The following is a 16354-nucleotide window of genomic DNA, read 5'->3' as shown; positions in this document are numbered from 1 at the left end:
ATTAAAATAAAACATAATAAAATAATTCTCACGACGTTTCGGCCACAACGCAAGCAGCCGTCCTCAGGTGAAGAACAGGTCTGTCGGAAATACAGACGCTGTATTTTCGACAGACCTGAGAATTTTTCTATTATGTTTTATTTTTATTATTTTATTATTTCCCTTCTACGTGACTTTACCGAAAGAACCAAGAAGATGAATCCCTGCAGTCACGAAAGCTTTAAATCGACAATCGACAATTGTTTCTTGCTGTGGTTGTCCCGCATGACGACGGAAGCCTGTGTTGGCGTCCGAAACGTCGTGATTTAATTAATTTCATACCTTATACCTACGCGACTTTACCGAAAGAACCAAAGAGTATGATGAAGCGGGTCTCTTTTTCGATTTAAAGCTTTCGTGACTGCAGGGATTCATCTTCTTGGTTCTTTCGGTAAAGTCACGTGACTTTACCGAACAAGTCACGTGACTTTACCGAAAGAACCAAGAAGATGAAGCAGGTCTCGTCCCCTAGTGGCGTGACGCCGGCTCAAGCCAGCAGAGGACACCATCGCCTGTCTGAGGCAGCGAGGGCCGTGGTGCTGGCTCGATTCTGATGGAACCCAGCAGATCAGTGGTGGGGGAGGGAGAGGAGAGACCACGGATGAGAGAGAGAGAGGGTGGGGGACATCATGCACGCAGATGCGATGAGAGAGAAGCCTTTGCGGTCACCACACATCCGGCCCGAATTCTGGCAGTGGCTTTCAAGCCTCTCCCCTCCGACTCGCCGAGGCCCGGGGAGAATCTTGAACTGTGCGGGGATGATGATGATGAGAGAGAGAGAGGTCTGGCCGGCACATTTCCCCTCCTTAATCGCTTCGTAGCGGCAGAAAATGTTCAAACGGGCCACGATTTTTAACTTTCTAGCTAACAGCAGAGCGAGAGAGAGAGAATGTAAAAATGCCTGAGGGGGGAGATAGATATTTGTTCAACATGTGAGTTTAAGCGACTGTATGAGATTGTGTGGCACTGGAGGAATCCGATGAGCTATAAAGCTCCTTTTTCACGGGCCTCAGAAAGTTACAACAACAAAGTCACAAATAAACACGGCAGTAGTGAAAAGTATAGGAAATGTAAGCAAATCACGCACACACAAATTAAATGTAACTATTTTTATTCTGCCAGGTAAAAGTCCACTTAGCGATTTGCTTCTTTTTTAGAAGCGTCCTGGCCACAAATGACAGCTCAACGAAGTGGCTCATCGTCGTCGTCGTCGTCGTCATCATCATCACGTGCACATGTATAAGCAGCCGAATAATGTTAAGAAGTGAGAATCGTGATGATCCATTTAGAGATACCCCACTTAATCAACAATTATTTGATCCGTACGGTTGATCTCAATAGGCCTACTGCATCTGTTTAAGTGACGCTCGCCTCGGGGCACGCTGTGCTACGCCACCGGTGTGATTTGCTGAGCATCTTCAACGATCGCGTCAGCTGAGGAGATTGGATATGAAGAGGCTCATTCAAAGCCAGATGGGTATTCATAAATGGATCACTCTTGTACGGCGCGGTCCAGTTGTCTTGTGACCACCAATTAATTGACCCTTAACATTTCCCCCCCCCTTCTCCCCAATTTCATATTAATTTCTGTTTTATATAACCCTTACTTGCAAAAAATATGAATATTCCGTTTCGATTTTAAGATTTCGTGACTGCAGGGATTCATCTTCTTGGTTCTTTCGGTAAAGTCACGTAGAATGGAAATAATAAAATAATAAAAATAAAACATAATAAAATAATTCTCACGACGTTTCGGCCACAACGCAAGCAGCCATTTAGACTCTGTCTTCTCGACAGACCTGTTCTCCACCTGAGGACGGCTGCTTGCATTGTGGCCGAAACGTCGTGAGAATTATTTTATGTTTTATCTGTATTATTTTATTATTTCCATTCTACATGACTTTACCGAAAGTACCAAGAAGATGAATATTCCGTTTTAGAGAACTAAATGGGGGTCACAAGACATCTGGAGCACGCTGTACTGTATTCGTTTCACATGCACGACTGCTGATAAGTTCCAGACGGTCAGACCCGGACCACAATTCGCTTGCTTTAAACAGATGCCGCCTGATTAATATCGGACGGAAAAGCCATTCAATAAGTGGATGGACTCAAGCATTACATTTACATTTTGGAAGGTTTTATTCTGGAAAGACTGACACTTTCCATGGTAATGTGGAATTTCCACAGCTGGCTGGATCAGAGCCACAAACTCGTAAGGTGAGTGCCGTAGCAACTGGTGGTGCACATTTGACTTTGATCTTGAGAGCTGTATAATTGATATCTCAACGTAGAATGACTCAATAATCACAATGGGTCACGTTTATAATAAAAGCTTTGGAACCGTGGTTCTGTTTGTGACGATCAGAAGATGCTGAGTGTAAGGCGCTACATTTCAGGCACGGTTAATTATATATACACGAGGGCTGTCACAAGCAATATGCATCGTAAACCCCTCCCCTCCGCCACCCAACACAGCCAATTAATAAGAGTGTCAACTGGCGATGTGAGCTCGTGTTAGCTCACTTTGATGATGCGGGGTGTAATCTCGAGAGAAACGTCATTTCTAAACCGTCGTCCGATTATTCTCCAGCAAGAACAGCGGGTGGCGACGATGCTGAAGCAGCAATACATGTGAGGGGCACGTGTGAGTGTGACGTGACACTCCGGTATTAATTGGCCCGCGTTGGGTGGAGGAGGGCTTTTACGACGCATTTTTGACACAACGAGCGAGCCCCAAAATAGAAACCAATTTATGAATCGGCCAGCCACGGGTTTGTGCCGTACATCTCTACAAAAGGTCCGCGTGTCCTTCAGATCCAGAGGGCAGACGGGCACTACGTTGGTATAAGGTGGCAACTTGCAGCCCTGACCTCCTGTCGTGCCTGTAGAATGCACAGACAACTGATTTCGATGAAAACCATCGAGTGTTCTCTTTTCCAGCTTTGGCCACGTAAAGGATTCACGTGCGGAGTGTACTTCAGTGCTGGATAGATCAATGGCTGCTTGCTGCTGCTATTGATGTATGTACGTTGAACTTCTTTCACGCCGCAGATGACTGGAGGCATCCATGGAAAGCCTTCGTTGTCGGAGCAGAAAGAGTGCGTGGAGGGGGGTAGTGCAATGATAGAGAGGTAGGAGAGTGCACGGAGTGGAGTAGTGATGAGAAGGGAGAGGTAGGAGAGTGCGTGGAGGGGGGTTAAGAGTGCAATGGGATAGGAGAGCCCGCCACCACCCGACACAGCCAATTAGTAAGGGGTTGTCATGTAAAGAGAACGTGGCCAATTCGTTACTAGCACAGCACACCGGTGTGTTGGAGAGCAAAGCCACAACAACATTTACAATCTGAGTACGACGTTTTGCCAGTAATTACAGCAAGCTTCATCAAGCGACAGCCAGATTTGTTGAGCCAACCGTCCCCAATTGGAGATACGGGAGAAGGACAACAAACTAAACGCGAAAATCAGTTAAATTCACAAACAGCAGTTCGACGGTGAACGATTCAATCAATACTATATTCAGAATTTTCAGAGTAACGGACTCGGTGGCACGAACCCACGTGACCACGCAGCCTGCACCTGGAATCATTACCCACCCAACTGGTGTGTAACTATTGGTGTACAGTAGAGCTGGTGTCTAATCATGTTGGTGTCGTCGTCGGCAGTCCCCCGCGGTTCGAGGATGACGCTCATCAGGTTTGCTGGTGGCTCTTGAGGTGGCTGAGGAGTCCAATTCTGGATCCGCAGATCTTCGGGGCATTGGAGGCACCACGCGGTGGTTCCAGGTGGAAGTGGAATCCACAGTGCCGGGTCGGCTTCCTTTTCCTTTCTCTTTCGGGGCGGCGATTCGCTTCGGCGTCGAGACGTTGGGTCTCGAAGTGGGCCCACGGGCCTGGTGGATGCAGCCATCGCCAACCCCTAGGCGATCGGCAGAGGTCGCAACCGGGTACCCGATACCCGTACCCTCTACCCGATACCCGGCTACCCGTACCCGGCCGGGTACGGGTACGGGTACCCGTTTGCGACCCTGGTGCGGCCGGGTACGGGTAGACCGTGAGTCACTGGTGAGTAACCGTTTGTCACTCATTTCCCAACGTCTTGTCTCTTCTCACAATTCAAGTTCCTAGAATCAACCCACCCACGCCTGCAACATGGCTTCATCCCAGAGGTCGCAATCAGGTACCCGATACCCATACCCTACCCGTACCCGGCCGGGTACGGCTATGGCCGGGTACGGCCGGGTACGGGTACCGGTTTGCGACCCTGGTGCGGCCGGGTACGGGTACGGGTAAGGAATCAAAGCCCGTTTTGCGACCTCTGGCGAACGGCATCCTGCTTGCTCCTCCCAGTCCTGAAGGCCGATGCTTCCGCGCTTCAGGGAGGACTTGAGGGTGTCCTTGAACCGCCGCTTCCTTTGTCCTCCCCTCGTCCGCTGCCACATTGAAGAGCTGGGAGAAAAGGATGCAGTGGCCGGTCCATCGGAGTTGTCTTTTTAAGAAGTATTGCTTCAATGCTGGTGGTGTCAGCTTGGAGGATGACACTCCCAATTGGTGCAGCGATCTTCCCACTTGATCCCCTGGATTTGGCGGAGTAGGTGCCGTTGGGAGCGCTCGAGCGCAGTGACGTAGCGCCGGCATGTTCTCTACGTTTTGCCGCAGTAGAGGAGCGTTGGGATGACAACGGCCTGATAGACTAGGTGATATGTTGTTCTGCGAAGACGCGCTGGCGCGGTTTGTAAAAGGTGGCGCTAGCGCGTTGTATCTCCTCGTCGACGGTGGCCACTTGGGAGAGATGACTATCAAGGCAAGGGAAGTACTCCACATATGCAAGGGCCTCTCCATCGACATAGATAGTCGGGGGGATAGTTGGCTGGTCCGATGACATTTGGTGGAAGGTTTTGGTTTCGGTGATGTTCAAGGTTAAGCCACGTCTCTTAAATGCTGATTTGAATACATCGAAGGTCATCTGGATGTCCTGCGTGGAATGAGCCACCACTCAGCGGCCGTGTTCTAACTTGCAGGTTATGGATGTCCTTTGTGGTCACCTTCTTCTTTGCCCGGAAGCATCCGAGGTTGAAGAGCTTCTCGTCCAGACGACACTGGATGCTGACGCCAGATGGAAGGCGACCGTGCACGGGGAGGGTCACCATGGCGGGGGCGATCACGCAGGCTCTGTTTGACACCCGCTCGGATCTGAAAGGCGTCCGTTTCAGATACCCCACGTGTCGTGCAGGAGCCGCAGGATGGGGACAAACTTGATCATTTGTTTTGTACCCTTCTATCTGGCAACAAAACTGACACCTTTTTTTACAAGGAGTCATGTTTGCATAGACCACAATACCTGCAGCCATAATGCATATATTATCAGAGTTATGTTTTTTGTTTGCATTATGGCTGCAGGTATTGTGGTCTATGCAAACATGACTCCTTGTAAAAAAAGGTGTCAGTTTTGTTGCCAGATAGAAGGGTAAAAAAACAATTCTCATATTTTTTACTGGAAAATGAGGTTCCAATGGTGGGGACAAACTTCTCTGGACAGCCAAGGCATGGCAAGATACTCCAAAGGGCTTTCCGGTTGAGGGAATAAAATGTCTCGGTTAGGTCGATGAATGCCAAGAACGGTTCTTGATGTTTCTCCCAACACTTTTCTTGAATCTGTCGGGCAGCGAAGACCGTATCTGCAGTGCCCCGGAATGGTCGGAATCCACACTGCGTCTCCGGCAAGACCTCCTCAGCAACGGGACTCAGACGATTGAGCAGGAATTGTGCGGGCCAGGATCTTTCCTGCTATGGACACGAGAGAGATCTCCCCCTGTAGTTTCCACAGCAAACCTTGTCCCCCTTCTTGAAGATTGTTACTGTGGTCGCATTCCTGAGGTCGCTGGGCTTCTTCGTCCCAGATCCGGTTGGATCAGCTTGTGGAGCCTCGAAGTGGGCAGGAAGCCTTCAGCCGGGATGCCATCCGGACCGCGGGCCTTGTTGAACTTCATCTGCTTGAGGGCCACGCCTCAGCTCGCCGATGGGTTGGTGGCTCACCGAGGTGGTGCTCTGCGGGGTGTTGCGGTACCGCTTTGGAGGATCTCATCCAGCACGGTGGATTCGTCGTCCAGGAGCTGTTTGAAATGCTCTTTCCAGCGTTGACGGATGGCATTGTCATCCGTCAGGAGCTGGGATCCATCACGTGACCTGATGGGGTTTTGTCCTGTAGACCGAGGTTCATAGATGGTCCTTGCTGCCTGGAAGAAGTTCCGCATGTCGTGCTGGTCGGCATATCCCTCTAGCTCACATGCATTTTCCACCCACCAGTTGTTGATGATGGCGCGGATCTGCCGTTGAGTTTCGGCCTTCAGTTGGTGGTACGCTGCGGTTCTGCGGCGTGTCCTGGGGTGGTTTCCACAGGCGAAGAAGGCAACACGTTTGCACTCCAGGAGGTCGTGGATCTGGGTGTAATTTGCGTCGAACCAGTCCTCGTGTCTTCAGGGTTCTTAGCAAATTGTGTGGGCACACGAGTCGAGTCCACAGCGGTTTTGAGCTAATCCCACTGTGGTGGATGGCGATGGCCTCTGGTGCATCAGAAGGGTTTTGAAATGCGGTGTGGAGTTGCACAGTAGCGCTGACATGACTAGTCGATTAATTGAATAAACATTATAATTTACGACTTTTTTATGGTATTACTCCGGCCGACCAAATGGTTTACCTCTGTTTTCTTCAACCGGTTTAGCTGAGGTCCATGGTTCGAACGCGCGACGCAATTTGCCGTAAACGGCTCGCGCATTGCCCCAATACAAACAAAAATGGCCTCTTCTTCCCGAACGTGGGAAATCCCCTACAACCCACGTGCCCGTATGACACAGCTGATGGTGATGCCAACAAGCCCTGTCCATCAACTCCCATCCAGCGTTCGCAAGAGGTGACACTTTCGCGACCTTTCGCGACCGTATCCGTGTAATGTATATCGGTCGAGTGATCGAATTGGACTACAGCCCCAGTGGTGGTGTGCAGGTTTGGATGAGCAATCATCAACGCGTCGGTTTTGTAGTCAAGAGGTTCCCAGGGCATGCAGTTACAGAAATGTATTAAATATTTCGATTTAAAGCTTTCGTGACTGCAGGGATTCATCTTCTTGGTTCTTTCGGTAAAGTCACGTAGAAGGGAAATAATAAAATAATAAAAATACAACATAATAAAATAAAATAATATAATAATATATGATATTAAATATTATATAATATTATTGAGTTATTATATTATTAATTATGTTTTATTTTTTTTATTTTATTATTTCCCTTCTACGTGACTTTACCGAAAGAACCAAGAAGATGTATTAAATATGTCTGTGTAGAGTTCTGAGTGTTTCCCTCTCATATGCCTGGTTGTGCCAGCATCAGCCCCACTGATTAGTGTTAACGGATATTATCCATATTTACATAGAGCTTTTATCCACACCTACGATTAGCACGGTTAGCACGTACGGTGAAAAATAAGTTGAACATGCATACAATACAGCCGCACTAAGATTGCAAGAAGACATCCAGTCGCCATGCCAGCGTTGGGCTAACGTGACCACGTGGTTTGGAACCCTTTGACCAACGTTGGCCCGACGTTGCAACATTTACTGAGCAGGTCCAAAACACCGTACACGCTCAAAGGGGGGAGTGGGACAAGGGGATGCGCTCTTTTCTCAAAGTTATTCAGAGCGGCAGAAGACAATTTAAGAAGTTTTGATTGCGCCTTTTGGCGTCATCTGATCCAACCCATGTGAGACTAGGCTCTAGGGAAAGCTGTCTCGGGTGTGGACCAATCAACTTCAAGGACAGTGCACATTATCAGAGTTATGTTTTTTGTTTGTATTATGGCTGCAGGTATTGTCGTCTATGCAAACATGACTCCTTGTAAAAAAGGTGTCAGTTTTGTTTCCAGATAGAAGGGTAAAAAAACAATTATGAAGTAAGGATTGGTGAAGCAAAGGCAGAAGCATGAATACGGAGAACATTAGTCACCTCGGATTTGTTTGCCGGCAACGTTCAAAGGGAATGAACTGCAGGGAATTGGTTATCAGAGCTTAGGGGTGAAGAAGTTGCTCTCATGATAAATACGAGCAGAGCAAAGGTCACAATCAACCAGTTCACGTCACAATCAATCGGGAGACGGCCGTCGTGAGGGTCCCGGCCAGAGAACACGACCAAGCGTGTGAACCTGGGAACGATTTTGAAGGCGGCCCGGGATCAAAAGGATGAAATCAACGGGGCGGCCGAGAGAAAGTTGATGTTCAGTCTGCGTTTAACCAAGGTGGGAAGGCAGGAGACCTGGACGAGTAACCTGGGACGCAGTATTCTATCAGCAGGGTGCAATGATTGATCGGTGCAATAACGATTTGAGTAATTCGTGAGCGGGTTTGAAATTTCCAAAATTTAAACCCTGCCCGCGACACACAGTGGCCCACTCTTGCGAATGGCTTCAGCGGATATTAACGTCCATTATCAAAGTTCAAAGTTCATTTATTAGGTATAGCCCTGTGAGCCATTCCGCTCTTGAATCGGGTGCAACCGCAACAAACAAAAAACAAAAACATGAACAAGAAAACATCTTAAAGTGACTAAGTGCAAACAGAAAATCCAAGAAAAGACAGCAAAATATTGCAGAAAAATCACTGTACACCAACCCTGTGCAAAAATCCCAGTGGGATGCAAGTCAAACAACAAGCAACCACAAGACAACTTAGATTAAGGCCATCAGTCTAACTCTGTACTACAACAAACAAACATGGCCAAACCAAAACATGAAGTGAGCGACACGTAGTCATACTATTATGGTTGATACCATACCGCAATAATAACAAGGGCCGCTACTGGATTCGCAAAGTAAAAACTCAACCAAAACTAAACTTTTTATTTTATTTTACTAAGTAAGGCCCACTGAGCTATATAGCTCTTTTACAGAAGCGACGTGGCTATCACAAATAATAGCTCAACGAAGTGGCTTATCATAATGTGGAAATTGTCATCATAGCATCCAAATACTCTAAACACGTGACGTTGATTATAATTGTGGAGGGAATAACCGGAGGGCCCGGAGGAAAATCAACACGACCACGGGGAAAACATGAAAACTCTAAATATACAGCAGCAGGCTTCAGGGTCGGGTCAAACCCACGACCTCCTGTATACCAGGCGAGGTAGTTAACATTGATACCGTGGTGCCCTAACAAGCGGTGAAAGCACCGCAGCTGAGCCACGTCACCGCCACCACCACCATCTACACCACCACCATCTTCACCACCACCATCTCCACCACCACCATCTCCACCAACACCATCTCCACCACCACCATCTACACCACCATCTCCACCACCACCTCCACCATCTCCACCACCATCTCCACCACCATCTCCACCACCACCACCATCTCCACCACCACCACCACCATCTCCACCACCACCACCACGATCTCCACCACCACCATCTCCACCACCACCATTACCATCTTCACCACCACCATCTCCACCACCACCATCTCCACCAACACCATCTCCACCACCACCATCTACACCACCACCACCATTACCATCTTCACCACCACCATCTCCACCACCACCATCTCCACCACCACCATCTCCACCACCACCATCTACACCACCACCATTACCATCTTCACCACCACCATCTCCACCACCACCATCTCCACCACCACCATCTCCACCACCACCATCTACACCACCACCATTACCATCTTCACCACCACCATCTCCACCACCACCATCTCCACCACCACCACCATCTCCACCACCATCTCCACCACCACCTCCACCATCTCCACCATCTCCACCAACATCTCCACCACCATCTCCACCACCACCTCCACCATCTCCACCACCATCTCCACCACCATCTCCACCACCACCTCCACCATCTCCACCACCATCTCCACCACCATCTCCACCACCACCACCATCTCCACCACCACCACCACCACCATCTCCACCACCACCACCACGATCTCCACCACCACCATCTCCACCACCACCACTACCATCTCCACCACCATCTCCACCACCATCACCACCACCATCTCCACCACCACCACCATCTCCACCACCACCATCTCCACCACCATCTCCACCACCACGATCTCCACCACCACCAACTCCACCACCACCACCATCTCCACCATCATCTCCACTACCACCATCACCACCACCATCTCCACCACCACCATCTCCACCACCATCTCCACCACCACGATCTCCACCACCACCAACTCCACCACCACCACCATCTCCACCATCATCTCCACCACCACCATCACCACCACCATCTCCACCACCACCATCACCACCACCACCATCTCCACCACCACCACCACCACCTCCACCACCACTATCATCATCGGCGAGACTTTCCTGGGTGAAGGGCTTATTGTCAAAATTATCAAAAAACCTTGCTCTTGCAAGTATAAGTGAAAGAGATCAAATTAAACCGTGTTTGATTGGCATCCAAAAGCTCAATTATCATTGCCACGAAATGAAACGCCTCTTGAGAGCTCAGCTCGAGGAAGACGGCTGCCGCTCTGTGGACACATCGCCCCGTCCAGCCACATCGCGCAAACTTCAGTTGCCATTCGACGTTCCAAGCGAGAGACCACGACCCTCAACGGAATGGCGCCTGGTCGCTCCCCCCGGCCCCCCCCCCCACCACCCCCCTGGCCCCCCCACTCTGATCCGTGGGTCAAACAAATCACTGGAGACGCGCCGGTGTATGGCAGCAAGAGAAGTCCATGAGCAGGCCATCGCGAGAGGTCACGCGTTTTGGCGCGACGTTTACCCTTCGCCGACGACGCTCGATTGAATGAACGGCATTCTTACCTAGTCAGTACTTTTTAGAAGTAGATAACAAACAAGAATAAAACCATGCCTCTGTCGGTGCCTTTCGCGCACCGCGTCTGATTTGTTTCCGCACCCAAATCCGTGCTTACCAAGCCACCACGCGCGCTCACGTCGCGAGGCAAAGGAACGGCACCCTCCCCCTCCTCCCCACCCACCCCTCTCCTCCACCTTGCACGACGCCTTCGGTCATCCGAGGGTCTTGCCGAGTCGGCAAGGGCGAGCTACTGCGCTCGGGAGCCGTGGGTCTCCACTCCGTGTTTCATGTATTACACGACGCGTGTTGAACTTATTTCGCACCGCACGTAGCCGACCGTGCTAATTGGAGGTGCGGGTGAAGGACAAGGATCTAAACACAAAAAGCAGTTCTATAGAAGTGAGATTTCATGGTGAACCACTCCGGCTTTTCTTCCAGTTTCCCACACGTGTTCGTCTTTCCCCCTAACGCCCTCGTGGTGTTGATATTTTTGTTAAAATCGGCAGGTTGGGTGGTCGTTAGCTGTTCTTTTTGCGCCACGGTGGTGAGATGTTAACTACCTCGCCTGGTTTACAGGAGGTTGTGGGTTCGATCTTGACCCTGACACCTGCTGTATATTTCTCTAGACCCGTGGTCGCGCGGATTTTTCTCCGGTTTTCCCCTCCACGTTTAGAAACACGCGTTCAGAGCATTTGGCTGCTATAAATTTGCACAAGCTACATCGTTGAGCTATAATTTGTGATGATCAGATAACTTGTGAAAAAGAGTGGCATAGCTCAGTGGGCCTTACCTAGGAAAATTAAAAAAATTGTTTAGTTTCGATTTAAAGCTTTCGTGACTGCAGGGATTCATCTTCTTGGTTCTTTCGGTAAAGTCACGTAGAAGGGAGGACGGCTGCTTGCGTTGTGGCCGAAACGTTGTGAGAATTTTATCTTATTATGTTTTCTTTTTATTATTTTCTTATTTCCCTTCTACGTGACTTTACCGAAAGAACCAAGAATATGAAATAGTTTAGTCTTAATAATTTTAGTCTAGTAGCTTTAAAAATAATCGCACGTGGAATCAAAGGTCACTTGAGGAAGGCACCTCAGAGACAAACTCTGTGATATCCACTTCCACGGCCCGCTCTCTAACACGCAGTGTTGCACTGCTCTGCGACAGATCGAGATTCCTCGATTCGCGACGCCCTGTGGCACCGATTGGTGAAAAAACTGGGGCAACAAAAAGACTCAACAAACAAAATCAAAAACAAACACCTCTCATTGTGACCACCAGCGCTGTTTTGAAAGCGATGGCGCCGTGGTTACCGCACCGCGCTATTAAAAACAGAACCCGGCCACCCGAGTTCGACTCCCGTCCACGGCTTGCGTTGGCGACACGCGAAATCCCGAACCATGCCTGCCCTGGGGGCAGCCTCTTCTTCACCGACAAACCGACAACCTTTGGGGTGAAGTATGGTCAAACCAGGCGCACCCACCACGGCCGACCCAAACGCGGCTCGGGCGAGGCCTTCATCCAGCAGTGGAATTGGTAAAAAAATGGGGGGGGGGGGGGCTGATGATTAATTCATTATGTGTATGGAGGGAGGAGGGGGGGATGTTGAGTTGATTTCATTATACCCAGATGTAGGCAAACAGTGTCTTTATTAAGGCACGCTTCTCCTCCTTTCCTCTCATCTGGGCACCGAATTCCAGTGGTCTGGTGAGAGGCCAGCTTCAATGCTGCCTGGCCCCCACATGTGGCTGTCATATTTGCCTGGGCCCCTTGTTCTGGTAAGGGTCCCTGCCGTCCTTAAGCTTCAGAAAAGGGCCCCCCCAAAAAAAGCACTTTGGATAAACGAATGTCCCCCAAAAAACGAAACCCATCCCCTCTGCTGCCACCATCACCGCAGGCCTTGGTCGACTTCAAGAAGGCCCCACGAGGCAAGGAGGCCATAGTGCTCGACGTTTGCGAGCTCGCGAGGTTGATTAGTTTTTCTTTTAAGGAGAGGTCCTCTCCGTAAAGTCCCACCCTCTCCCCCATCGGATCTTTCAAAACTCCGTCCTTTTATCAGGACTGTCCTGCTTGGGAAGTTTGGCCAACTCCCGTTGCGAGCGATTGCTTCACGGTCAGAGTCATTCGGAGTGGCGATATTTCGAATCTGTCTTCTTGATATCGTCACCAGAGCGATGGGTTACACATTGGTGGCTGTGTGGGGGCGGGGGGCGGGGGGAGGCAGCTCAGTGTGAGCCTTGCACACCCGAGGGGTCAGGTTCGGATCCGGGACAAGGCGGCCGTGTTGTCAGCCACGTGGTCAATCGCAAGAAAGAAGGAGTTGTCGAATCATTTGCCTTAACTCAAAGTCCTGGAGATGATTTTGTGAAATCATAGTCCGGGAGACTGGCACGTGGCACCCACCCCCTCTCTCTCTCTCTCTGCTACGGTGGGGGTGGGGGTGTGGAGCAGTGCCACGTGGTGATGGGTGAGCGAGGCGCCACTGAAGTGCCTCCAACGGCAATTTGGTTGAGTCCACTCCCAGGGCCTTTCACCGCGGTGGCTGGGAGATGTTAACTACCTCGCCTGGTATACAGGAGGTCGTGGGTTCGATCCCGACCCTGACGCCTGCTGCTGTATATTTTCATTTTGCGTGTTTCTCTCTCTCTCATAATCACGGTGGCTAGGAGATGTTAACTACTTCGCCTGGTATACAGGAGGTCGTGGGTTCGATCCCGACCCTGACGCCTGCTGTATATTTGGAGTTTGCGTGTCTCTCTCTCTCATAATCACGGTGGCTAGGAGATGTTAACTACCTCGCCTGGTATACAGGAGGTCATGGGTTCGATCCCGACCCTGACACATGTTACATATTTGGAGTTTGCGTGTCTCTCTCTCCCCGTGGTCGCGTGGATGTTTTTCCGGGTCCTCAGGTTTTTCCCCTCCACATTTAGAATCAACATCACGCGTTTAGAGTATTTGGATGCTGCTATAAATGTCAGCATGATGATTAAGCCACTTGGCTGAGCTATCATTTGTGATAGCCTGGTCGCTTCTGAAAAATAGCTACATAGCTTAGTCGGTCTTACTTGGTAAAATAAATAAAAATGTTCATAGTTCGTAAACTCACACAGGGACGATGTTTTACTTCTCTACTCTGAAATCTCAACTAGGACGTACAGCAATTGTCAATTACCACAGGTTAAACAAAATGCGTACTTGTCGGTGATTTCTAAATGGACACATTGTTAATTATTATATATTTAACAAAAAAGAAAACATATTTCGGCTCGTACATCGAACGCGACGCTCCGGCTGAGATAAAAAAACAAACACACACACAAAGACTTCCACGAGGTGCGTTGTGCGTGCGCACGTGGACATGAAGTTGGTTTCAAAGGTGCATTCTAAGCCGCGTCGAAATGTTACTGCAAACAGCTTGACGGCGTTCGTGCGCGGAGACGCCGTTGCTGTACAATTATTATTCAATATCTACGTCCCCGAAGACCTCTTTGCCTGAAGCTCAGCAACATTTGGGCAGCGGTGCCGTTACCAAAACGTCTTTGCGGTTACGGCAAGAGCCAGTTTTAACTGACTCCAGCATTAACCCTGCCTGCCCCACATGCTGCTCTGGGTTCACATCCAAACTATGAAAGTGTTGAAACTGCTAAAACTATTTTTTTTAATCCTTTATATTAAGTTCACTTGCTTGCTTGCTTGCGCGCTTACGACCGTGCAAATCTTTCGGTCGTTTTTTAACCCACTTCCCGTGATCCAACCGAGCTGACATTTTGTACACAGACTCGTTGTGCGTGACAATTTATTTTCGTGAAATTTTTTTTTCAAAAATGTTACACTTTTTAGGAATTTTTTTTTATATTTAATTACCAATTGCTTAATGGTGGCAGGCAATCATCTGACCCATAGGTGGCAGCCATCTCAAGCCAGAGGACGAGAGGACTCTAGCCGCCACGCATATAAAGGATTTATAGTGAAAAACTTTGTTTTTACGGGTTAAATTTTTTACCAGATAAAGCACACTGAGCGATATCTACTGTAGCAGTTTTTTTTTCTTTTCATAAGCGACATGGCCATCAAAAATGATAGCTCAACCAATTGGCTTCTTATCTTCATGTGGAAATTTACAGCAGTCAAAGACTCTAAAGTAGTGGTTCTTCTTCTTAACCTGGTGCTGCACGCTGCACCCCCTGGGGGTGCGAGATGTCCTTTCTGGGGGCTGGCGAGACGTGGCCAGGTTGTTTTCGAAGGTAAATCATCGAAGCACAAATTAAGCACTACTTTGTTTCATCAAACTCCGTGTGTTTATTAACGTTGTACATCTTTGTAACGACTGAGAAGGCTGCAGTGAAGGTTAAGAACCACTGCTCTGAACGCACGTTTCGAAATGTGGAGGGAAAACCCGGAGGAGCTGGAGAAAAATCCACGCGACCACGGGGAGAGAAGACACCGCAAACTCCAAATATACAGCAGCAGGCGTCAGGGTCGGGATCGAATCCACGACTTCCTGTATACCAGGCGAGGTAGTTAAGATCTCCCAAGCCATCGTTATAATGATGATGATGATACAGAGAGAGAGAGAGACACCGCAAACTCCAAATATACAGCAGAAGGCGTCAGGGTCGGGATCGAATCCACGACCTCCTGTACACCAGGCGAGGTAGTTAACATCTCCCTAGACATCGTTATAATGATGATGATGAGAGACACCGCAAACTCCAAATACACAGCAGGCGTCAGGGTTGGGATCGAATCCACGACCTCCTGTACACCAGGCGAGGTAGTTAACATCTCATCTGGAGTCCCAAGCCTCCTGAATTCTGGGGCAAATTCACATCCACGTAGGAACATATTCTCTAATATCACACTGGGTCAGTGCTGATGAGATCCTGGCTTCAGTGATGGTGGTGGTGGTGTTTGTTGGTGGTGATTATGGTGGTGGTGTGGGGAGCGGTGGTGCAGAGGTTAGCGCGCTGCGCCACGAACCCGGCAACCCGAGTTCGCCACTCACAGCCAACACTCAGTGGGACGATTATCTGAACCGGTCATGTGCCTGCCCTAGGTCGACTCAGCCTCAAATTAGTACCTGGTACGGTGTGTAAGCATCGCCACTGGGGAGACAAAAGTGGTGGTGACCACCCTCCCCCTTGTGGGTCTTACCGGCCTTCATAGGTGCTCGCTAACAGCACTTGCCCCAATAATCTGGTCAGGCTATACGGGGGGTCTTTGTCTTTGGTTGTTGGTGGTGAGGACAGTCGTTGTCATGGTGATGATGATGATGTCAACCTTGGTCGGGATAACAAAAGTGGTGGCCGTGGTGGTGGTGGTGATGGTGGTGGTGATGGTGGTGGTGGTGATGGTGGTGGTGATAGTGGTGGTGGTGATGGTGGTGGTGATGGTGGTGGTGATGATGGTGGTGGTGATGGTGGTGGTGCATCGGCCAGTCAACTCAGTCAGTCAACCCAAGGCA

General features: G+C 49.5%; 1 protein-coding gene across 1 annotated transcript in view; it reads left to right on the top strand.

Moving 5' to 3' along the window:
• The first annotated feature begins 5185 nt into the window (after window positions 1-5185).
• The window catches only part of LOC144736657 (uncharacterized), a 94131-nt gene continuing 82962 nt past the window's right edge, over window positions 5186-16354 (top strand). The window contains exons 1-2 of the mRNA XM_078619229.1: window positions 5186-5239; window positions 6115-6196. Of these exons, the coding sequence (XP_078475355.1) occupies window positions 5186-5239; window positions 6115-6196 (136 nt within the window). The remainder of the gene's footprint in view (window positions 5240-6114; window positions 6197-16354) is intronic.

Source organism: Lampetra planeri, chromosome 62 (assembly GCF_965212315.1).
Source record: "Lampetra planeri chromosome 62, kcLamPlan1.2.h2, whole genome shotgun sequence".
Taxonomy (NCBI): Eukaryota; Metazoa; Chordata; class Hyperoartia; order Petromyzontiformes; family Petromyzontidae; genus Lampetra; species Lampetra planeri.
The sequence above is the reverse complement of the archived record's forward strand: the minus strand, read 5'-3'. Positions and strand labels throughout refer to the sequence as shown.